Below are 26,380 nucleotides of genomic sequence, written 5' to 3' on the forward strand. Positions count from 1 at the left end.
AACGTGCCTCTTATGATTTATTAATTTATGAGTGCATTTACCTGAAATAACTTCAAGGATCTTATGCAGAATAACTGAATTCCTCTTAACATCCTAGCAAACATCGACATTTTCTAACTATTCTTTTGGTAGAGCAAATAATCATTGTTAGCCAATGAAACTACAGTAATATGCCTTTTAACAATTGTTTAATCTGTTGTATTCTCGGTGCATTATGCAGTTGCTGAATTCTGTGGGAACGTGGAGTTATGTAGGCTCACTGAGCAGGTTATTTTCTCAGACCCTTATAAGGTTTCTCAATATAACCGTTGCACTTCTCCTTATCTTGACCGTGACGCTGAGGCAGTTCGTGAGGATAATGTTTTAAAGCTTGAAGTTGCTGAGTTGAAATCCATGTACTGTGCTTTCTTGGTATCACATGTTTTCTTTTTCATAATGTGGTGATTTGCCACTTTAATTATCAGTTTACTTAAAATTTACTAGGGTGTTATGTTATCCCAAATATTAATTATTGTCAATTGTGTAGGTTCTGTGAGAGAGCCCAAGCCCTTATACATGGAGATCTCCATACTGGCTCTGTCATGGTGACAAGCGATTCTACTCAGGTTATAGATCCAGAATTTGGTTTTTATGGACCAATGGGGTTCGACATTGGAGCTTTTTTGGGGAACTTGATTTTGGCTTTCTTTGCACAAGATGGACATGCTAATGAAAGTAACGACAGAGAAGTATGTATTGAATTTATGACCTACTTGGCAGTTTTTGGATGATATGTTTGAGATCTAGTTTTCTGGTACTCAAATTCTGAACAGTAAGGCCTAGCTTGATTAGTAACCACTCTGGATTGGCTGTTATTTACCACGTTAGTGTTGATTACTGAAATCTGCTTTTCCATTACTCTTGATTTCATGCCCCAAAATTTCAGAAACAAAATGGGAACAACTTTCAGGAAATCATGTTTTGTTCTTTCTGATATTGAACTTGACCCCACACACATGCAGACACACTAGTAAATAGGCATGTGCTATGCACATGGAGTGGGAGTTGGTGAGAATTTAACATAAGAATTGCATAGTTGGTTTGTGCTGGAACTAGGAGAGAATTTATGTCCTTCCATACGTGTAAAAAGAGTGCTAAGACAATGCATCACACATGTCATACCTGCATAGGTATTGTGCGCACATGCACATGCAAGCGTGATCATGCACTAGTAAATGGGCATGTGCTATTCACATGGAGTTGGAGTGGTTGAGCATTTAGGATAAGTGCGCAATTGATTTACGATGGCGGAGAAAATTTACGTCCATGTATGTAAGAAGAGAAATTCTAAGGCATTGCGCCACACATCTGCCAAACCTAACATCCCATTTGGCACCCGAAATTCGGAGAAAAATGCGAAAACATGGAGATAACGGTGAAATTTTTTAATGAAACTTTAGGACATGCCTAAATACATATATTTGCATATTTAGAAATTAAAAATTTGTAAAAAAAAATGCATTAAATAATAAGTTTTCATTTAATGGGGCCAAAAAAATATACATTTCCATAAAAAATTACTCTAATAATAACCAAAATAAATTTATCTAGCTCTACCTTGATGTTTATGTGACATTTAAAACTGTTTATAAGGTCAGGATAAACTGAAACACAAAACTTGGAAGGATACAGGATACAAAACTTTTGTGGCCACAAGAATGTTTCAATGGTGTTTGCTCAATCCCCTTAAGTATGGCCCACTTGAGTCTTGTATCCAAATAAGTTTTGATCTTAAATCTTAAAATGAGTTCAAAAAATGGATAGTGAAGAGCTCGTCTTAAGCCTTTAGACGAAAAATAAGATAGATATAACTATCAAGTGGACCACACTGCAAAAACCAGTGGGCGATTGAAGGTTTACCATTGAAACCCTTTTTGGGGTCAGGGAAGTTTTGGATTAATATGAAAATTGATTTTCCTCTACATTTAGATATTTGTGTTTTTATGAACAGATTGGATCATAAATGGCCCTACAAATTGTTTAATAGTGAAAATCATCATCTCCATTGCTATCTATGGTGTGGTCCATATAATCTTTGGATATGATTCCACAGATAAGCGGTGTAGATATAATAAATCCATCATTGTGCCAATGTCTTTGATCTCCTTGAACTGTTTGTACAACTCAGCTCAAGGATTTTCAGCGCTCATCTTCACACCATGTGGGACCCATTATAAAGTATGTACCTTATATTTGCACCGTGCAAGCGTGATCATGCACTAGTAAATGGGCATGTGCTATATCGCATTCACAATGGACCACATCACAGTGGGTGATTGAACGCATATCATTAAAAACTTCCTGGTGGCCATAGAAATTTTGATATTTATTTTAACCCTCCATCCATGCCTTTTTATATTTATCAAAAGGTGATTTGGATATAATTTAATTTTGGGATTTACCCTAAAATAAACTAGAAAAATGAATTGACGCGTGGCGCCCAAAACTTTATTAAGGGTTTCAAAATCCTATCTCAATCTCCCAAAATCCCCGATTTTTCGCCGAAATCATGTATTTGTGAGTCACACGAGACGAGCGCTACCATCAACCAGGTATTACCGAAATCAAAGGATTTTTTTACCTATTTTGTTGGAAAAAATCCAATATTATCGAAGATATCGATGTCGCTAGTCTAGCGACACCGATATTATCGGCGATATTATCGACATTTCGTCGACAATGCGAACACTGTTTGGCACCTTGGATTTAGTGGTAAATGGGTGTATTCCAAATCCAAATGGCTGCTTTTTGCGTTTGGCAGCGTTGGATTTGGAGGTATTTCAAATCTACCTTTTTAGTGTGTTTTGAAATCTTAGCAAAATGCTAGGATTCGGGTGTAATCCAAAGGAAATGCCTTTTTTGCCTCCTTTTTAAGGGCAGAAGAGACACATGTAACAAAGGTGTCTCTAGGCTACTATTCCACTGGACACATGGCATGCTAATTATACTCCAAAACAATCCAATTATCGATTGCAACACTAAAATCACATCAGTAGAATGATCTGAACCATCCAAACGTTGGACATCTAAATGGACGGTTAGAAAACATCGGTGAGTCGCTTGTTTGTGATCCTTGCATATGTGGCCCACCCAAGGCTCGAAATTTCCTCCTTTTTGGCCAAAGTATATATGTTAATGGGCTTATTACAATCATGCTATCAAATATCATGTATATAGACTAATTTGAGATAAGAAAGCTGATTTAGTTAATCAAATCTGTCTTGTGAATATACCGAAGAATTCCAATGCCCTCCAAATAGATGCTTCCAAATGGAAGATTTGGATTCCAGTGCATTTCAACCAAACACAAATGGGGATTCGGAATCATCTTGATTTTAATGTTATTGCGATTTGGATTTCAAAGCATTCCAAATCCAAGCTCCCAAATGTGCCCTAATACAAGTGGAAGTAGAATCAGGGAGAAATCTGTAGAAAAAGTAGAAGTGAAAGGGGAGAGAGAGAGAGAGAGAGAGAGAGAGAGAGAGAGAGAGAGAGAGAGAGAGAGAGAGAGAGAGTCTAGGGGCAACTTGTGTATTTCCTACATAACCCTCATAATATTGAGATGTAAACATTAATAGTATTCTAGCAAAGAGTCTAGGGGCAACTTGTGTATTTCCTACATAACCCTCATAATATTGAGATGTAAACATTAATAGTGCTCTAGCAAAGTATACAGGATATGTACACGCACACAAAAAGGGTATAAAATATACATACATTCTCAATAGTCCCCATCAAGTCAGAGCATAAATGTCAATCATGCTGATGAGGACATCACGTCACGTACACCCTTATGTATGTATTAGAGAAGGTGGGTCGCATTGATTTCCCTGTGGCTAGGCGAGTACCCATGATCGTGCTGAAGGCCCTATGTGCATGTGTGAGCATCTGGAAGACCCCACACTGGGAAGATGCACATGGGCTACTTTATGGAGTGATCCGGACCGTTGGATCGGAGGGACGCGATGATCGAGCCATTGGATCACATGGATCACATGATCAGGCCATTGATCGTTAATCGTCTACATCAGTTTTAGACTTTATTATATTTTAGGATTTAGTTTTTTATTATTTTATATTTAGACACATTATGAGTGTTTCAGATGATTTTATTTAGACTAAGGCTATTTTCGTTAAAATTCACAAGACTTGGATTATTGTAATTTTTGTAACTTTTGGATCTATAAAAAGAGGGGGGGTGTGTGACCTCTCTCCCATTAGATTTTGTGATAAAAATTTTTAAAAAAGAAGAAGAGTAAAACTCTTGCTTTCTTCTCCCATCTTCATGCGATTTGAAGATACTTCCATTTGATTTGGAAGGAAGATTGGTGCGAGGCTAATCTTCATCAACGGAGGTGCGAGTCTCCATCTATCCCCACACCATCTTCTATGTTCTTCTCCAGCCAGGTATTTTCTTCAGGTTCTTCATTCTCTCTATCCCAGATTTTCATCTTCTTCCAAACCCTACTTTACCATACCCATCCACAATCCAAACCTAACCGACCTAAACCCATCCTCCCATGCCACACGTGTGCCCGTACGGCCACACGTGTGAATCTCTCTTGCCCCTTTTGGTTTCTGATTGTCATTTATATCAAAACCCTTTTCTTTCATCCCTGAAACCCTAACCCTAAATCTAAAATTCTTAATTTTCCTTCTTTCCCAAATTACCCAAACCCTAATTTTCACCCTAGGTTGTATTAGGTTTCCTATTTTGAAATAGACTATACCTTATGCTAATTGGATGTCCCTACATCTATTAGATCCTAGTTTCTTTTTATTTAATGATCTTGTGTTACGATGTTGGTAGCTCAGGTCAGGATTATGCATGATTTTCTTTTGATTTTCATGATATCTGTGATGAATATAACGATGTTTTTGTTTTTTGTTAAATATCTTAATTCAGTTATTTGATCTCACATGTTACTTAGTTCATGCATTGATCCTGCATCACATACCAAACTTGTTGACTAGACTATGCAAGGTGTCTCGACCAAGAGATTTAGTGAACATATTAGCTAGTTGCTCTCCGAAACCAATGAATGGGGTTTCAATTTCCTTAGTGACTACCTTTTCACAGATGAAGTGACAATCTATCTCCATGTGTTTAGTGTGCTTGTGAAACACATGATTGCTAACAATATGAATGGTAGTTTGATTGTCACAGTAGAGAGGAATAACACCAGAATGAGGGTAACCAAGTTTTTGTAATAGAGTGCAGAGCCACATAAGTTCACATGTGGCATGTGCCGTCATCCCATATTTAGCTTTTGAAGTGGACCAAGCAACCACTGATTTCTTTTTACTCTTCCAAGTGACTAGATTGCCACCCACAAAGGTGCAATAGCTAGATGTTGACTGGCGATCATGAAGATTCTTGGCACAATCAACATTAGAATAACTAGCGAGACGAAGATGACCATGTCACTGAAAAGGCTCGACTAGGAGTCAATTTCAGAAAACAGAGGATCCGATACATGATAGAAAGATGAGTTATACGAGGGGCATGCAGAAACTGGTTGGCGACGTTCATTGCAAATGACAGGTTAGGCCATGTAATGGTCAAATAAATGAGACGACTAACTAAACAATGATACATGCCGGGATCAGATAAAAGGTCTCCATCATCAAGCCTAACTTTCTGAGCAACATCCATAGGAATAACGATGGGTCAATAGCCAAGCATGCCCGTCTCTGACAGGAGGTCGAGAGCAATACTTTCGTTGTGACAAAACTATCCCAACCTTTGACCTAACAACTTCAATACCGAGAAAGTAGTGAACAATGCCCAAATCTTTGCATGCAAATTGCATTTGAAGAAAAGATTTGAGAGTAGTAATGCCTGCACCATCATCATCCGCCAAGGCCTAAGACAATATCATCTACATAAATAAGTAATACCATAATCCTAATAGTGTGACGACAGATGGAGAGAGAATGATCCGAATGGCTGCGAACAAAGCCAAAGTCTAACACACACTGCTAAACTTGTTAAACTAGGCTTGTGGTGACTGCTTAAGACTGTAGATGACCTTTTTGAAACGACAAACCCGATGTGAGCCACTAGTCAAGTAGAAATCTGGTGGCGGATCCATATAGACTTCTTTAGCAAGATCTCCATGGAGAAAGGCATTCTTCACGTCCAGTTGGAATAGTGGCCAAGATAGATTTGCAGCCAAAGAGATCATCACACAAACTGAATTAAGTTTAACCATTGGAGAGAATGTCTCGAAGTAGTCATGCTATAGGTTTGAGTGTAACCCTTGGCGACTAATCGGGCTTTATACTTGTCAATTGATCCATCTGGAAGGTACTTAATAGTATAGACTTACCGACACTCATCTGCCCGCTTGCCCTTAGGTAAGGGAACTAGCTCTCATGTATCATTTTGCTTAAGAGCTTGCATTTCTTCCATCATAGCTTGTCTACAATTAAAACTATTGATGACCTCCTTGAAAGTGCGTGGAATAGAGGAAGATGAGAACGAGGCAACAAAGGATTTGGAAGTAGGTGATAAGCACTGAAAACATAGTGATGGATACAATGACAAGTACATGATTGACTAGGCTTGCGTATAGCAATAGGGAGATCATCAGAAGAGGAAGGGATAACACTTGGATTTCCATCATAAATGGATGGAATGATGGTAGGCTGATTGGTGGAGGATTTCTTCCTTCGCTAGTACACAAGTAATGCTTTGAGAGGGTCATGAGTGTCAAAGGAAATATCAATCTACACAGCAGATTTACAGCTTTACAGATTTACAGATTTACAGCTTTACAGCAGATTTACAGCTAATATCTACAGCAGATTTACAGCTAATAGCAGATTTATAGCTAATATCTACAACTTTGACTGATATGACAGTTATACAGATTTATTCCTTCCTTAATTAGGATATATTAGCTGTACAGTATATTTAGATAGATGTATATATGGTAGGGGCTGAAGATCAGCTTGTATTTCTTCCCTAAATAGCTTGTAATCTACCTATATAATGGGCAATTGTCAATGAAGAAAGGCAGACTTTTTCAAAAGGACTCTAAACTGTCATGGTATCAGAGCTATAGCTCTAAATTTCCATTTGTCTCGTGCTCTCAAGTTTCTTAGTCTCGGTTATTCTTGTTCTAGTTCTGTTGACCTCATGTCTTCCGATAAGTCTGATGTTTCTTTGATTCGTTTCAATGGCAAGAACTACTCTGCTTGGGCGTTTCCAGCTTGAACATGAATTGGCTACTCTCCAACAGGATAGTCTTTCTATCTCTGATTTTTACTCTAGATTCACTAATCTTTGGGCTGAATACACTGATATAGTTTATGCTGACTTACCATCCGAAGGTCTTAGTTCTGTTCAATCTGTCCATGAAACTACTCAGAGGGATCAATTTCTAATGAAACTAAGGTCTGAATTTGAAGGCACCAGATCCAATCTTATGAACCGAGAATCTGTCCCCTCCTTGGATACATGCCTAAATGATCTTCTTCGCGAGGAACAGCGCCTTCTCACTCAAACCACCATGGAACAACGACGATTTACATCTGTTCCTGTAGCCTATGCAGCACAAGGCAGGCCACGAAGCAGGGATATGAGCACTGTTCAGTGCTTCTGTTGCAAGGGATTTGGTCATTATGCTGCAAACTGTCCCCGAAAATTCTGCAACTATTGCAAAAAGGATGGCCATATCATCAAGGAATGCCCAACTCGACCCCCCAAGAAATCGGACACAGCATATACTGTCTCAGTTGGCTCTTCTAGTGCGGGTAGTTTGGTGAATACAACACAAAGTGCTCCTGCTCCTGCTCCCGTTTCAGTCCAACCCGTGACCCCTGACATGATTCAACAAATGATCATTTCTGCATTTTCAGCTTTAGGACTCTCAGGTAAACCCTTCACTACATCATCTCCTTGGTACTTTGATTCCGGGGCTTCCCATCATATGACAAACAATGCTGCTTCTCTTACCAATGTAAACAAATATTTTGGAAATCTCAAAATTCATACTGCTGATGGCAATCATTTACCTATCACGGCCACTGGTGATGTTTCCTCCTCTCTCACTGATGTCTTCGTATCTCCCGGTCTTACCACCAATCTTGTGTCTGTCGGTCAGTTAGTTGATAATGATTGTAAAGTAGAGTTTTCTAAATCTGGTTGTGTTGTGCAGGATCAACAGTCAGGGCGGATGATCGCGAGGGGGCCTAAAGTGGGACGTCTTTTTCCTCTTCAACTTCCTTTGTCTTCTTTTTCTTTGCCTTTTGTCGCTTATAATTTTGCTCATGTTGATTACCGAGCGTGGCATAAACGTCTCGGACATCCAAACTCTAATGTACTTCATGCTTTATTGAAATCTGGTTTTCTTGGGAATAATGAAACACCATCTCTTAGTGTTGTTCAGTTTGATTGCAATTCTTGCAGACTTGGCAAAAGTAAAACTCTACCCTTTCCTTTTCACACACCGCATGTTGTCAAACCTTTCGATCTGATACATAGTGATGTGTGGGGTATGGCACCAGTCACTTCGCATGCTAATTACAAATACTTTGTCACTTTTATTGACGACTATAGTCGTTTCACATGGATTTATTTCCTTCATTCCAAAGACGAAGTATTTTCTGTTTTTAAGATTTTTCATGCATATATTCAGACACAATTTTCGGCCCATGTCAAAATCCTTCGTTCTGACAATGGGGGTGAGTATATGTCTCATTTGTTTCAGGACTTCCTACAGAATCATGGCATCATCTCTCAACGGTCTTGCCCTTCGACACCTCAACAAAATGGAGTGGCTGAAAGGAAGAACCGTCACCTTCTTGATGTGGTTCGCACTCTTCTATTAGAATCTTCCACGCCCTCTCGATTTTGGTGTGAAGCTCTTTCCACTGCTGTCCATCTCATTAACAGATTGCCTTCTCCCACATTGAACCATGACTCACCTTTCACCAGGTTATTTGGTCACCCTCCAACTTATTCTAACCTTCGTACCTTTGGTTGTGTCTGTTATGTTCATCTCCCTGCACATGAACGCACAAAACTTACGACTCAGTCAATTAAATGTGCTTTTCTAGGATATTCAGTACAGTAGAAAGGTTTTCTTTGCTATGATCCAAATCTGTGTCGCATTCGAGTTTCTAGAAATGTGATTTTTTTCGAAAATCAATATTTCTTTTCTACCCATCAGGATCATGTTTCTCCTTCATTTTCTGTTTTGCCTATGTTTCCTAACTCTCTTGCAGATCCAGTCCCTTCTAAACCTCTCCTAGTGTATCGACGACGCTCCACCGCCACTTCCCACCAACCTTCAGCACCTCCTGAGCCCCCTCAAGCTTCTTCCCCGACTGCTGCTCCTGTTTCAGCACCTGCACCTCCCTCTCTCCGACTCAATACTCGGGTTCGTAGACCCCCAGATAGGTTTGGTTTCTCTTCTCCTTCATCCTTCACAGCCACTTTGTCGTCTATTTCTCTTCCTTCATCTTATAAACAGGCAATGGAGCATGAGTGTTGGCGAAAAGCAATTGAAACCGAACTTCTCGCACTTAAAGAAAACCAAACATGGGATGTTGTTCCATGTCCCTCCTCCGTGAAACCCCTTGGCAGTAAGTTCGTGTTTTCTATCAAGCTTAATTCCGATGGGTCCATAGATCGTTACAAAGCTCGGTTAGTGGCACTTGGCAACAAACAAGAATATGGTCTCGACTATGATGAGACCTTTGCACCGGTCGCCAAAATGACCACTGTCCGAACTATACTCGCTCTTGCTGCATCCCAATCCTGGCCCTTACATCAAATGGATGTTAAGAACGCATTTCTCCACGGTGATCTCAAGGAAGACGTTTACTTGAAACTTCCCTCTGGTATGCCCACTTCCTCACCTACTGATGTTTGCAAACTGAAACGTTCTTTGTATGGTTTGAAGCAGGGACCAAGAGTATGGTTTGAGAAGTTTCGATCCACTTTGCTTAGTTTTTCTTTCACTCAAAGTCAGTATGACTCCTCTCTTTTTCTACAAAGGACATCCACAGGTATCGTCGTCCTCCTTGTTTATGTGGACGATATCGTCATCACTGGCTTTGACTTGGAGGCAATCTCTGCAGTTCAGACTTTGTTGAATTCTACATTTCACATGAAAGATCTTGGCCAACTCACCTATTTCTTGGGTTTAGAGGTGCATCATCAGCCGCACGGTCTCCTCTTGCATCAGCACAAGTATAGTCAAGATCTGGTTCAGCTAGCCGGTCTCACCAACGCTACTTCGGTTGACACCCCCATGGAACTTAATGTGAAATATCGACGTGACGAAGGGGAGCTTCTTGAGGATCCTACTACCTATCGGAAGTTGGTTGGTAGTCTTATCTATCTAACCATTACCCGACCAGACATCTCTTATGCTGTTCATACCGTTAGCAAATTCATGCAAGCACCGAGGCATCTCCATCTATTTGCAATCCGCCGCATAATTCGCTACATTCTTGGGACACCTACTCGTGGCTTATTCTTCCCTTCCGGTTCTTCACTTCAGCTACAAGCCTATAGTGACGCCGACTGGGCTGGCTGCCCAGACACCAGGAAATCTACTACCGCCTGGTGTATGTTTCTTGGTGATGCCCTTATCTCTTGGAAATGCAAGAAGCAGGACCACGTCTCCAAATCATCTACTGAGGCCGAGTACCGAGCCATGTCTGCAGCATGCTCCGAGATCATTTGGTTGCGTGGTCTCCTCACAGAGCTCAGTTTCATTCCCGTACATCCTACTCCACTCCATGCTGACAACACTAGTGCCATCCAAATTGCCGCAAACCCAGTCTATCACGAACGCACCAAGCACATCGAGGTTGACTGTCACTCAATCAGGGAAGCCTATGATCATCAAGTCATCACTCTTCCACATATCTCCACAACTTTGCAGATCGCCGATATCTTCACAAAATCCATGCCACGTCAGCGCCATCATTTTCTCGTTAGCAAATTGATGCTTGTCGATTTACCAGCATCAATTTGAGGGGGGATGTCAAAGGAAATATCAATCTACACAGCAGATTTACAGCTTTACAGATTTACAGATTTACAAATTTACAGATTTACAGCAGATTTACAGCTAATATCTACAGCAGATTTACAGCTAATAGCAGATTTACAGCTAATATCTACAGCTTTGACTGATATGACAGTTATACAGATTTATTCCTTCCTTAATTAGGATATATTAGCTGTACAGTATATTTAGATAGATGTATATATGGTAGGGGCTGAAGATCAGCTTGTATTTCTTCCCTAAATAGCTTGTAATCTACCTATATAATGGGCAATTGTCAATGAAGAAAGGCAGACTTTTTCAAAAGGACTCTAAACTGTCAATGAGGACGGGAATCCTCATCCAGTGAGGGGACTGGAAGAGGTATAAGTTGAGGTAACAAGGTCTCCCCCTGATTGGTAAGATGATTGTGTCATGGATGCCCTTTAGATGAGAAGTAGGGAACATCCTTAAAAAAAGGGAATCCTCATTGAGCTTAATACTTGTCAATTGATCCATTTGGAAGGTACTTAATGGTATAGACTTACCGGTACCCAACTGTCTACTTTCCCTTAGGTAAGGGAATTAGCTCCCATGTATCATTATGCTCAAGATCTTGCATTTCTTCCATTATAGCTTGCTTCCAGTCAAAACTACCAATGACCTCCTTCAAAGTGCGTGGAGTAAAGGAAGATGAGACCGAGGCAACAAAGGACCTGGAAGTAGGTGATAAGCACTAGAGCTGGACACCAAGTCGAACTGAGTCGAGTCGGGCTCGGCTCGGCTCGGATCGATCAACTCCCCAGCTTGAGTTTGGCTCGGTTCGGTGACCAATCCCGTTTGGCCAGCTTGACTCAGCTCAATCAGCAGCTCGAGCCAGATCAAGCTGAGTTCTAGCCGAGTTTGAGCTTGAACTTTCAAGCTGAGTTCGAGTTCAAGTTGATTGTCAAGATGAGTTCGAGTTCAAGGTCGAGCTTTCGAGTTATGGTTGTACTTCATAGCATTTAATCAATAACACAGTAAAACTGAAAATAAAAAACAACTTATAAACTGAAAAGTAAAAATATTCTAATTATAAACTTGCAAATTTACAACAACATTAGATGCATTTTTTTACTGTCATTATTTACTAATTACTAATGGAGAGGAGATTCGTTTGCCGAGTTACTATCCAATTCTTCATATACGTACTTGTTCACCTCTCTTGAATCAGAAGGTGGAGAGAATTTTTCATCGTGCTCTTGTATAGTTTGAATTGTATTGTTCAAACTTCCTTTCTGAGCAGATTTATATGCAGTTCTTAACACCCTGTAAATGCAACAAGACTGGAGAGAAACTTGGATGGTTTGTTACTCTTCTTCTTTTTTATTCGTGCAGCTTGTTCCTGCTTTGGCATCATGTTGTCTTGGAGGATATCGTTGATGTCTAGAAGCCTCTTCTATACTATGCTTCAAGGCGAGTTGCAATTGTTCTTCTTCCAATACTAATAATCTAGCTTCCTCTTTTGCCTTAGAAAGATTAGATGGGGGAGTAGAATGTTTTTTTATTCGAATCAATAAGGGCCTGAAAAAGAGGTTGGATTTGGTATAGAGAGCCTTGTCAAAATAAGAAAGTACCTTACTCTCCTCTTATGGGCAAACCTCTTAAAATAACTAAAAGAAAGGAAAAGGAGAGACTCGTGAGAATGGCTGATGCAGGATAATTAACCACTTGCTCTAAAAGCTCGAATTGATAGAGCATGACGAATCAATCCCTTTATCTCATAGCCCATGCCCCACATTGCATGGGTTAGGACCTCGGCCGAACCCCCCTTGTGGGCCCCACTTCACATGGGTTCCGCTTCACATGAGCCACCTGCTTCACATGGGTGGGGCCTGCCTCACACGGGCTGCCCAACCTGAGTGTGCCCTTGCATCCCACAAGCCACTCACTCGAGATTGGTGTGAAAATGCCCCTGCATTAATTACCCCAGTGAGAAGTCATATACACGAGACCTCCCGCTCTGATACCACTTTAATGCAGGACAATTAACTGCTTGCTCTAAAAGCTCGAATTGGTAGAGCATGGCGAATCAATCCCCTTATCTCATAGCCCAGGCCCCACATCACATGGTTTAGGACCTTAGCCGAACCCCCCTCGTGGGCCCCACTTCACATGGGTTCAATCCCCTTATCTCATAGCCCAGGCCCCACATCACATGGGTTAGGACTTCAGCCGAACCCCCCTCGTGGGCCCCACTTCACATGGGTTCTGCTTCACACAGGTGGGGCCCGCCTCACATGGGCCACCCACCCCGAGTGTGCCCCTGCATCCCACAAGCCACCCCACTCGAGACTGGTGTGAAAATGCCCCTACATTAATGGTTCATCCCATTGTTTGGCTAAGGTAAATACTATTTCTCAAGTTCCATTGCAAACCTTAGGTGCACCAATTCGGTCTCCTACACAACAAGCTTCACCGCTTACTAGGAAATCAAACAAACATGATTGGACAAGGCAAGAAGCCATATTGAACTTTCACATGCCTCAGCCAACCATATTACGAAATTCTTCCCATGTTATTCGATGGAAGTAGGTAACGCCAAGGAAGTCTAAAATGGTATGATTCAAATGCTTATCATCCATACCACAAGTGTGAGGGCATACAATGGATCACTTTCTTGGTTTGAAGCATATTGTGGAGGATCTCATTGAGCAAAAGAAGTACGAGTTAGAGACTTGGATTCTCATGACTAGGGTCCTTCAAAATCCCTTATACATGATGCTCCATCAACTTCAACAGCTACACCCACCGTCAACTTTGTGGAAGTTGAGGATCCTCTCTTTGATCCATCTTAGCCTTATCGGGAGGGATTGAATTGCGAAAGTAAACCATCCATTGGCAACAACAAAGCTCTAGGACCCGTCACTTTCCGTTGCCTCAGCTTAAAGTATAGGCCTTGTCTCAAAGTATAGGAGTTTGATTGACTCTAGCCATAGGGTTGCAGGTCTTAAGCCCACCTGCTCCAGCCGAAACTGAGCACTGGTGCTTGCGAGGGGACTACCCACTCCTATTCAAGCAACATGTATACCAATGGGAAATGCAAATGATAAGCCTGCAGTACCGTTATCACTTCAAAGGGAAAGTGCTTCTTTCTCTGCATTTAATGATAATGACCGTACTTATTACGTCTCTACAACTCCCATCCTGCTTGATGAATCCTCCAAGTAGCACCTCCTATTGATCCTTATGTTGTTCTGTGGGACCATATGTAGTGCCACCGAGGTAGGGAATATGAATGTCAATGGAAGGTATTACTAGAGATACGCTAATTGAAACATCGTCATGCCAGAGGAAACCCATAAGGCAAAAAATACCACCCTTGGCATGTGGAAGAAAACCTGCCAATGAGTATAACATGACCATGCATCTAAAGACTATTTGGGCCCAAGTATCCATTTGGGAGTTGTTAATCACTTTAGCTCATCAGAATGCATTCATTGAAGTCTGGAACAATGCACACATAACACAAGAAGTATCCCCTAAGATCATCGCCTAAGTGATTGGCCAGATTCTTTCCCTTTGGGTAATCACCTTTTCTGATGATGATTACCCCTTGATGGAAGAAATCATGGGCAATCCCTTGCATTATTGGTGCGACACTAAGACTTGAAGATCTTGATGGTGTTGTTGGATAATGGCTTTGGACTAACCAAGGTATTCAAAATTGGTTACCGTTACACGATACGGCCTCAAAACGGGGCACATCTATTTGTTGGGTTTATAACGGTCGTTACAGGGCCGTAACGGCTGTTACGGTACCGTAACAACTGTCATGAGCCATTACCCTAAAGAAAATGGAAAAAAAAAGAAAACGAAAAAAAACCTTATTTTCTATCTTTTCTTCCTCTTCTTCTTCTTCTTTTTGGGCTGCTGCAGCTGCGGCGGCGGCATCAGTTGTTGCTGTCTTTCTTCTTCTTCTTCTTCTTCTTCTTCTCTCTCTCTCTCTCTCTCCCCCTCTTTTCAGTTCCCTCTCTCTTCTTTCCCTATATTCTTTTCAGTTTCTCTCTCTCTCTCTCTCTTCTTTTCATTTTCGGTCTTGGAAAAAATGAATGGACTGCAGCCACACACTTCAATTTTTTTAATGCTTTGTGGCACACGCTGCATAGTGCACTTGCACTGTTTTGTTACGTGGGGCTCACCTTGATTTATGTGTAGTATATCCATGCCGTCCATCAATTTTTCATGTTCATTTTAGGGCACGATCCTTGAAATGAAGGGATCTAAATCTCAATTGGACCACACAGTTGGGATTGGATGTCCACTGTTAAAATCTTCGTAGGGCCCACTATAATGTTTATTTTCCATCAAACCTGTTAATAAGGTCACATAGACCTTGACCTTGATGAAGGGAGAACACAAATAACAGCTTGATCCCCAAAAAAACGTCTCAATAAATTTTTAATGGTGGGAATTAAATCCTTACTTTCTGGTCCACCTAAGATTTGTATCAGCCTCATTTTTTGGACCATGACCTAAAATAAGTTGGCAAAAAGGATGGATCACATGGATATACAACAAATGCATTGAGGTGGGCCCCACTTTTAAAGGGATACTCTCTAGTGGTCCACCGAAGATTTACACCTACCTTAAATTTTGGACCATGCCTTAAAATGAGTTGGCAAAACGGATTGATGGCATGGATATACGAATACATCAAGGTGGCCCGCTTGGCCCACTAATGGTCCACTTGAGATATGGATTTACCTTATTTTTTTCCAATGCCCTTAAATGAGTTACCAAAATGGATGGATGACAATGATATATAATACATAATCGAGTGGACCCCAGTACATGGCCCTAAAAATTTATACATGAGGTATATGTCAACTCAAAATTAACCAATTAATTTTTAGGACCATTATTGCTAAGTCACAATCCCAAAGTTAAATTGTTTGAACAATTTTCACCATTAGTTTGCAGACACTTTGATGCAGGACACATGATTTAATGCTAGCATGCAACTTGGAGATTATGAGAGGGTCCATAAAGTAATTTAATTAACGAAAGATGCTAATCCACCAAGTAAACAATATGAAATAAAATCTGATTTAACCTAAGTCACATGCCCGTATGCTAAGAAATCACATAAATCAATTAAAACTAGGATCGATAGAAAGATAGAACTTCCAATTTAGCATAGGCACGTTTCGCACTCAATGGACAGATTTGTAGGTTTTATGATTAGGGTAGGAAGGGGAAAATCTGATATTTGGAAAATTAGGGTTCATAGGAATTGGGGATTTTGGAATTAGGGTTTTTAAGAAATTGGAGAAAATAGGAAATTGAAGATATATGGTTTAGAAGGTTGTAATGGAAGGAAAAGAGGAAGACGAGAAGAAGAAGAAAAATACCTTTCGAAGAAGAGAGAGGAATGATGTAAGAAGAAGAATGCCCTTCGAAGAAGAGAAAGAGGAAGGATGTATCTTGGGGAATCCACCACCAAACAAGCTTCTACCCTTCCACAATTTAATTGAACGGGAGGGTTTTTGAAAAAAACTCTAGAAAATAAAAAGGAAAATTCTTTTACACAAGAGAGCTTCTCTCTTTTTTTTTTCTTTTTTTTTTCTTCTCAAATCTCCACTACGGTTGGAACTCCGGCCTCCCTGTTCTTTTGTAGTTAAAAATTTGGAATTAAAATCCAGCATAATTACAACTATGCCACTCACTTAAGTGGCCCATCATCCAAAATAAGAAAACTAAAACATATATTATCAATCTCAACCATCAAATAACTCCTAAAAATAACAAAAAAACATAAAGATAGTAAGATCAGAGTCCAAGGGGCCCAATTTAAAAGATTTGTTGGCCTGATGGCCTGATCGACAAGATCCAACGGTTGGATCGATACAAAATAGAAATCTTATGACTAAAATGATCTCCTAAGCAACCCACATGCATCATTCCAAGCTAAGTCTTCCTAATGCTCGCCCAATGCATGTGGGGTCTTCAAAATGGCCTGGCGGGCCCCATCTGGAACTCGTCTCCCATCCACAAAGAAAGCTACGCTGATGTGGGTGGTTGTCTCCGTCTCTGGTACACCCGAGTAGGTCCTCTGATGTCCCCATCACACTTGTTTTTTGAAATATGACCATTTGATATTTTTCATTTTTCATTGTCCAATAAATGTCCACCAATCCATTAGTGTGATAAGTGCCAATAGATTGCATTAATTTGAGGCTAGTTTGGGGCATCAAATGGTCCCCAAATCAGCCCTGAATCGACAACACTACTTACCCCAATTTAATTTTAATTTTTTTAGAGATCTATGGGCTAAAATGATATCAAATTGTTAGGTACATGAATTACATAATAGGATACAAAAGTCTCTAAACTCTATATATTGAAATGAAATGTATGTGAGTCACGAAGTATGCAATGCACTAGCACTATAAATAAAAGGAAAGCTTGAAAATAATAGATGTTTTGGTATTTCATTCATTATAGTAAATTTATATAGATATTATATACTTAGAAAACTAAATATAAAAGGTTTGTAGTTAATTTCATGTTGTCAGGTTCATAAATCCATCAGAAAGATTGGACTGTTACACCACCATAAACATATTCAAAATTATAAATGAATGCATATTTCAAATATTTAGAATATTCCAGATTTAATGAATATTTTTCTAGATTTTTCTGTCAAATTTTTTTTGACTGTTACACACCCTGTATCGGCCGATACGGGGCGTATCGGTATTGGTATCGGTGGAGACCGTTACGCTCGCCATTACCGCAACGGAACACCCTGGGACTATCTGTATGCCCCCTACAAACCACAACGAAATTAGGAGTAAAATTGTCATCCATCAAACCTATCAAGATGTGTCTGGGTCTTTGACAATACGAAACACAAAGTGATTGGGAAATATATCTTGAAATTGGGATAGGCACTAACAAATTCATTATCTCATTTCAAGCACTTGATATTCAAGTCAAATTAAAATTGTTGCTCGGGTGGCCTTGAAATCATGAGGTTGTGTAATACCTTCATCTCTTCAGTAGAGGGTCAAGCATGTCTCAGGAAATCGGATTATTACAATCTTGGTTGAAACCGTTCCCCTAATAGAATCTTCGTCTAAAAAGGAGCTTGAAGTTCCTGTTATTAACACTTGTAGTCGAACGAAGATATTCCTTGTCATAGTTTCCTAAGTGTTCATCTCATCCCCTTTAAGCCTCTCAAGGTCAGTGATCATGTTTTCTTCTTACTGGAAAGAATTGTGGCTCATTTTAGAGCCAAGCACTAAGATTGCGCTTATGTCATTTTAGTGAGGAATCACCCATGAAGGGATCGAATACCATGCGTATCAAGGAAAGGGAAGACGAGGGAGATACAACACTTTTGTGAATGCAGGGGTTGTTGATCCTAATAGCATGGCAGGTGGATTATCCATCGCACAATTGCAAAAGGCTTTTGGCAAGTGTTAGCCTGAAAGGTAAGGAAAATGTAAATGATGGTGGGTTTGATGTGCCAGTGTCAGAGCACCACGTACATATGGCAAGACAAGGTTGGTCTAATTATGACATATAGCTGGAGCTCGACCTTGTTGATATCATGAACATCCATGTAGAAGAATGTTCTCCTCTTAACCCATGCCCATAGTCAGACATAAAGTAAGGTGAGAATTGGTTCGCCGTCCCCATGGTGATAGAAGCAACTAGTGTGCCTAGAAAGAGCGTTGGCCTTTAGAAAAAAAAGAGTCATTGTAAATAGTAGAGAAAAGCTCAAGTAGGCTTTTGAGAGTTCTTGGTTTACCATGTTGCCCTACTTAGAAGCCCAAAAGTTTGAAAATTTGCCAAAAAATTGAGAAAATAAGAAAATCCTCAATATATATATATATATATATATATATATATATATATATATATATATATATATATATATATATATATATATATATATATATATATATATATATATATAAGAATCTTGAGCATCTACAAAAGTAAGAATTTTTTCAAAAAATCTCAAAGAAACAAAAATTTGAAATTGCTTCAGAATGTCGCTAATTTTGAGATCGATGCTTATGAGTTTGCGGATTTTGATCTCATGGTATAGAAGAAACCAAGGATCTGGAAGACAAAGATCTAATCCCTAAGTTTTAGGACCTTTGAAGAAAATTTGTGGATAAGACCAGCATAGTGCCTAAAGACTTTGAAATTGTCAATTTGGGTATTGAAGAAGACTCTAGAAGCATCAAAATTGGTAGATCTATGGCTCTAGGAAAATTAGAGAGCAATGAAGACTTTATTTCACGATATGATGCATTAGGAAATGTAGGTATATGTTGATGACATGATTGTGAAATTGAAGGATGTGGAGGGAAATTTCAAGAATTTGAGAAGTTGGATCCGCTTGTAAAGTATGAACTCCGGCTCAATCCTTAAAAATGTGTTTTCAGTGCATCATCAGGCAAGCTTCTAGTCTTCATGGTCAGTGAACAAGGGATTAGGGTAGAATGTAGATGAAAGCAAGCAAAGGGCCATTTTGGAGATGCCTCCCCCTCAAACAAAGAAAGAAATTCGCAGCCTCATAGGAACAATTAAGTATATTAGACGTTTCATTGCCTAGATGATTCCCATTTATGAACACATCTTCAAGTTGCTTAGGACCCATGTGAGTAGAAAAATGATTGCAAAGCAGCCTTCCATAAGATCAAGAAATATATCTTGAACCCTCCCATGCTTTTACTGCCAGTTCCAAGGAGGCCTCTTCTTTTATACCCTATTAGTCAATGATACTTCTATTATAGGGTGTGTGATTCAGGTATAGTGGGCAATATATTATCTTAGTAGGAAGTTCATTGATTATGAATCAAGATATATGATGTTGGAAATGACTTACTAGCTCTAGTTTGGCCTACTCAAAGATTGCGGCAATACATGATAGCATATTCTACTATCTTGATCGCTCAAATGGACCCCCTCAAATACCTCTATGAGATGCTAGCATTAACAGGGAGGTTAGTAAGGTGACAATTATTGTTATCCGAATTTGACTTATTTTACTCAAAAGGCGATTAAAGGGTAGGCGTTGGCTGATCAACTTGCACAACATCCACTTCCAAATTACTGGCCCTTGAAGATGTAATGTCTAGTTGAGGATATTGTATGTATCGAGGAAGAAGAACACACGTCAAATTTCTGGATTATGTTCTTTGATGATGCGATGAATAACAAGGGTGTAGTGGGGTTGGGGCAATATTGATATCGCTTAATGATATCTCGGTACTGATCTTCTAGAAGCTTGCAATCGGATGTAGAGACAATTGATGCAGGACGCATGATTTAATGCTAGCATGCAACGTGAAGATTATGAAAGAGTCTATAAAATAATTCAATTAACAAAAGATGCTAACCTACCAATTAATTATGAGTAAACAATATGAAATAAAATCTGATGTTACCTAAATCACATGCCCGCATGCTAAGAAATCACATAAATCAATTAAAACTAGGACCAATGGAAGGATAAAATTTCCAATTTAGCATAGGCACATTCCACACTCAATGGACAGATTTGTAGGCCATATGATTATGGTTAGGAAAGGAGAAAATCTGAAATTAGGATAATTAGGGTTCATGAGAATTGGAGATTTTGGAATTAGGGTTTTTAAAATTAGGGTTTAGAAGGTTGTAATAGGAAGGAAAAGAGGAAGACAAGAGAAGAAGAAGAATACCTGTTGAAGAAGAGAGAGGAAGGATGTAAGAAGAAGAATACCTTGGGGAATCCACCACCAAACAAGTTTGTACCCTTCCACGATCAATTGGAAGGGAGGTTTTTTTTTCAAAAAAACCCTAGAAAACAAAAAAGAAAATTCCTTCACACGAGAGCTTCTCTCTTCTTTTTTTCTTCTCAAATCTCCACTAGGGTTGGAACTCCGCCCACCCTATGCTTTTATAATTAAAAATTCGGAATTAAAATCCAACATAATTACAACTATGCCAATCACTTAAGTAAAATGACCCATCATCCAAAATAAGAAAACTAAAACATATATTATCAATCTCAACCATCAAATAACTTCTAAAAATAATAAATAACATAAAGAAAGCAAGATCAGAGTCCAATGGGCCATGAACTAAAAGATCTGGTAGCTTGATGGCCTGATCGACAAGACCCAACGGTCGGATCGACACGAAATAGAAATCCTATGATTAAAATGATCTCCTAAGCAGCCCGCATGCATCATCCCAAGGTGGGGTCTTCCTGATGCACGTCCAATGCATGTGGAGTCTTCAAAATAGCTTGACGGGCTCCATCTAGAACTCGTTTCCCATCCACAAAGAAAGTTGCGCTGATGTGGGTGGTCATCGCCGTCTCTAGTAATCCCGAGTAGGTCCTCTGATATCCCCATCAACAATGTTGCAAAATATGATGCTTGTCTTGCCGGGTTAAGGGAAGCCATCATGCTTAGGATCAAGAAGTCAAAGGTATACAAGGATACGTTACTAATTATCAGCCATACGAATGGGGATTTGAAGACTAAAGAAGAAAGGCTAATCCCATGCCATGTTAATCTCAAGAACTTGATTGGGGAATTTGAAGAGATCTCGTTCACCTAAATGTCTCGGATGAAGAACCAATTTGCATATGCCTTTGCCACTCTTGCATCAATGATTGAGATCCTTGATGGAGCAGATCACTAGACCATCACGGTAGTCTTTTGTAGGTTGCAAATTGATAGCAACACCATGGGCTGACTTCAATAGAAATTAAGGACAACATGCACAGATGTTGATCCTTTAAAAGAAAAGAAAAGAAAAGGAAAAAAAAACACAATCACCATACGTGGAACTTATGGATGGATAGAAGGGCGGGCCCTTTAAGGTTGGAGGTAATCCATAGGTGGTGAAAGCCCACTACGGCGTGACTGTGTGGGGGTGTGTGTGCGCGTGTTAAAAAAAAAGATTATATAGAGAATGCTCTTGTGCAATTGTGTGGGGAATTTGAAAAGAAAGTAACAAAATGATCTTTGAACATTCTACCTTGTACTTGGGCTCTATTTCCTGTAGGATTAAATTGCCCTTGGTCAACGGCTATCTTCATGTTTAGAAAGGGTTAATTGAAGATTTTCATGGCCTTCCTTAAAATTGAGTTCTTGGGCCCTTTTACGCCCGGGGTGGTGGAACCTCAACATTGATGGAAGATCTATAGGCAACTAGGGCCATAAGGGACTGAGGATGTACTCAATTAAGATCATTGTCGAATCAATTTCACCTTCTTTAGGATGTCGGGGTTGAGTTCCTTGAATAGAGTGGAGCTTTGTGCCATTCGAATCACCGTGGAGATCATTACAAGTTGAGTTTTAGGGGCATGTGTTTTCAGTGAATCATATGAGGATCATCATCATTGACCCAGAGGACTACTATGTCGACCATTTTGGTCGAGCCAAAGGCCGAGATGTTTGGCACCTCCCCAGAGGATACACATTTTTAACCCCTGAGGATTGTACCAACCTTCCTATGGATAGATCCGGCAGTCTAGGTCATTCGAGGGTCTATACCACTTGGATTCATTAAATTTGAAAATGGAGTTCACCAAAAAGTGCTCCTTGATCCCATACACCATGTTATTAAATTTTAGCCCCAATGGACCTGAATTAGACCTGGTGCGCCCTATGGCCCAACTATCTATCCAGATCACGGGCAACAATTTTTGGTCCACTTCTGGATACCAAACAATATTAAAACTACGTGGAGTTGGTCCTATTTGAAAGCTAATCATGTAAGTCTTCCAATAAGCACAAGAATGCATAAATCCATATCGTAGGATCAAATGCGATCGATTTAGTTGACCCTTATCAGGAGCCACCCTCCAACTTCACATACATGTGAGTCATGTTTTTGCACTGATTTTCTCACCAATTCTTGCCTCGTTATTGTTACGATTTTGCTCCTTTGTGTAATTGGCATGGCCAAGTGTTAGTATGTGATAGGTTAGAAGGATCAATTGGGCCTCATATCATATTTAAAGAACTCCGAAACTTGGGATTTTCTTTGCTGATTACAACTACCTGTGTAATGCACAAAGTGCGCTTGTTTGTGCTGATTTTCTCCCATCTGTAGTGCAATGTATTCACTTGTGTCTTCGTATGGTTAGCGTAGCCTATGTGGTCATGCGTTGAATGTTGATTGGTTGTTTTGTGCGCCCCATGTAGAGCCAAAAGTCTAAAAGAATAGCAAAAAACATAAGTAGTGGTAACTATGCTAGCTGTATTTTTGGGTTCTTTGTGTGTGTGTGCGTGTGCGTGTGTGTGTGTGTGTGTGTGTGTGTGCGCGTGTGTGTTTTATTTATTTATTTATTTATTTGATTGGTCTTTATTCAAATCTCATATTGTTGATTGATTTTTTGTTTTTTTTTCTTCTGTTATTGTTGATCGATTGAATTCTATTGATCAATAGGTTTTGTGAGTTTGAGTTGAATTTTGTAAAGACTCCAAAAGTTATGAAAGAGCTCCGCATGTTAGAGGGCCATAGTTTTGGTTGTTTTTCTAAAATTTTCTTTTTTTAAGAGAAAAGGAGAGGGTTCTAATCCTTTGTTTATCGTTGGGTCCCACCTATATCAAGCTTGTAAACTGAGACCATCCTGTCATTTGTGGTTTTCATGGCCTTTTATTAACAAAACTCTTTGTGAAATCACTGCCATTGTGATCACCAAGGCAAGAGGAGCCTCTATTTGCAGCGAAAGGGTTCCTCTTGACATTGTGATCATGTCAGCAACGAATTGATGATGAGTTTGTTAAGGAAAGAGCCTCGATAATCACTAACAGGCAAGACGTTCGATCTTTGGAACACATTAGGTGGTTCAATTTACGAGCTTGAGATGGTAAGACTTGATCATAAACAAGGGAATAGTGTCCTCTCTCATTCTCTCTCTTACAAAGAGGAAGAAAACTTGGAAAAGCAACTAAAATTATGCCCTCTAACATGAGGTGCCTCTTTTGTAACTTTTAAGAGTCTTTACACAATTCAACTCAAACTCAAATTGCTCAAACCTATTTACCTACATAACATACACTCAAATTCATTCAACTCACTTGAGAAAAAAAGATTAGACTAAAGACCAACCGAAGAGTATATAAAAAAGAAAACAAGCTCAAATGACAGCTAGGGCAATAACCGCTATTTATGCTTTCCCTATTTTAGTGTGCTTCGGCTCCATGTGGGGTCCATGAAATATCTCTTAGCATTAGCAATCACCATTGAACACATGACCATATGGACAACATAACCATATGAATACACGATGAATACATCATAAATGTGAGGTAAAATCTACATAAACATGCACTCTTTGTACATTATGTAGGTGTCTGTAATCATGTCAAAGAAAATCATAGTTTAGAAGTTATTTAAATACTATGGAGGGCCCATTTGATCCTTCTAACCTTTCATGTATTGATGCTTGGCCATGCTAGCTGTATAAAGGAGAGAAATTGTAACATAAACAAGGGAGGAATTGTCGCGCCCTGAATCTAGAAACCATAAATGTTACTTTCCGACTCACAAATCCGACACTGACAGAGGCAATCCTCTTAACATGTGGATACTCTCATAGCATGTTTGAGCATTGTCGCCGCCAATAGTAGGTTGCTTCCAAGCTCAAACCATTTGAAACTGAATTGCTACTCTTTTTTTTCTTATTGTTGATAGAGTGGTATTCTTCACCCCTGTCAAACAAAGTAAAGGGAGAGAATTGGAAGAGAGAAGGAAAAAGGGCAAAGGCCAGTCTAATGGTAGAAGAATTGCTGACACGTTGACTGTGTCTGCCTTTGAGACTATCAAATATAACCCCAGCGGTCTAACCCTAGGGCGGACCCCAACCAAAAGTTGCTAGACGGACTACCAGCAAGCGAGATAAAGAAAGCAGTTGGACTGCCTTGCCATGGGAGAGTCTTTCTCCAATGAGAATAAAGACTGTTTTTTTTTTTTTTTTGGCAAGACAAGAAAGGAACTCGCCCTTTGACACCAAGGTATAAGAGTAGATTGTTGGCAATGACTTGGTGAAGGGAATCTATGAGAGAAGGTTCTCGAATCGGGTTCCAACTGAATAGAGCGCGGTGCCCCATGATAAATTAAGTCGTTTAGTCGTTAAGCATCACGAGCTTATGCCAATAGGGGCGGGATCACCTCAGCCACTGGGGCTACTAGAACGATGGGAGCAACTGGGTGTTGCTGTTGAAGCTTCGGCAGTGAGAAGCTTTGCCTTGGCAGCAGCAACTTTCGACTTTTAATTTCCATGCACTTCGCACTTCCCCTTATGTTAGGGGGGGAATCCTCGGTTGCTTGAACAACTCCTAGTTTTTCCTCTAGTGTGGTCAGCCGTAAGTGTCTATTTCCCTCACAACAAAATAAAGTGCTCTCCTTCAATTTGAGCTCCCGGTGCTGCTTATTGCAGATCTCTTCCTTCCGTCGCAACCCTTCCTCTTTTTCCCGGATCTTTGTCCAAGACCAGGTTGGCCTGTTCATCCTTGAGGCAAGCTTATTGGGTCTCAAAGGCTACTCCTTTCAAATTTAGTTGTCTTCTCTATGAGTTAGATCTCTTTGGCTTCATTCTCAGCTTTTTTGCTTCAGAAAATGTGTTTGCCTATCTTGTAGAGCTTTCTCTTTCTCAGCCATCCGTACTCTATATTTGGCTGATTCAAAGGACCTGACAAATGAAATTGCGGTAGAACCGCTATTACTGAAGTATGGAAGAATGTCCAAATGTCCTAGAGGGGGGTGAATAGGACTTTTCAAAAATTATTTTCCTATAAGAACAATTAATGGCTAAGTTTAATCAAGATGAATAAGGCAAAGTAACTCTACGGCATCCAGGCCAATAGAGGGTAAAAAACACATAGGCTTACCCAAGATTTACATGTAAAGAACAAGCCTATAAGGATAGTGTATGTGATAGTGTGTGGGATGTGATTCCTATCAATACTTATACATTTACTAAATCATGCATCATAATAATAATTTGATAGACATAAGCACAATTAGATCAATGCACAAAAAGCAATACCAAACACAATCATATATAGTGGTTCGACTACTTGCCTACTCCACTCCCGGCGGACACACTCTCTCCTAGAGTGTACCGGATTTCACTATCTAATGGTTTTAAATCAGGTTAACCATGAACCTTCACAACCTATACAACGTTAACAAGGGGCTTACACAAGGTTGCCTTAGGTGCCTACACAAGGCGACAAGTCCTACACAGGGACACAACTAGCAGCCTACACAAGGCAACACGTCCTTCACACGGACTACACGTCCTACACAAGGACAACGTATTCTCC

At 39.9% G+C, this 26,380-nt stretch overlaps 1 protein-coding gene across 2 annotated transcripts in view; it reads left to right on the plus strand.

Moving 5' to 3' along the window:
• The window catches only part of LOC131219207 (methylthioribose kinase-like), a 53,877-nt gene that overhangs the window by 9,040 nt on the left and 18,457 nt on the right, over positions 1 to 26,380 (plus strand). For both annotated transcript variants that reach the window (XM_058214223.1, XM_058214222.1), the window contains exons 3-4: positions 221 to 395; positions 527 to 728. In XM_058214223.1, coding sequence (XP_058070206.1) covers positions 221 to 395; positions 527 to 728 — 377 coding nt within the window. The remainder of the gene's footprint in view (positions 1 to 220; positions 396 to 526; positions 729 to 26,380) is intronic.

Source organism: Magnolia sinica, chromosome 11, assembly GCF_029962835.1.
Source record: "Magnolia sinica isolate HGM2019 chromosome 11, MsV1, whole genome shotgun sequence".
In the NCBI taxonomy this organism is placed as follows: Eukaryota; Viridiplantae; Streptophyta; class Magnoliopsida; order Magnoliales; family Magnoliaceae; genus Magnolia; species Magnolia sinica.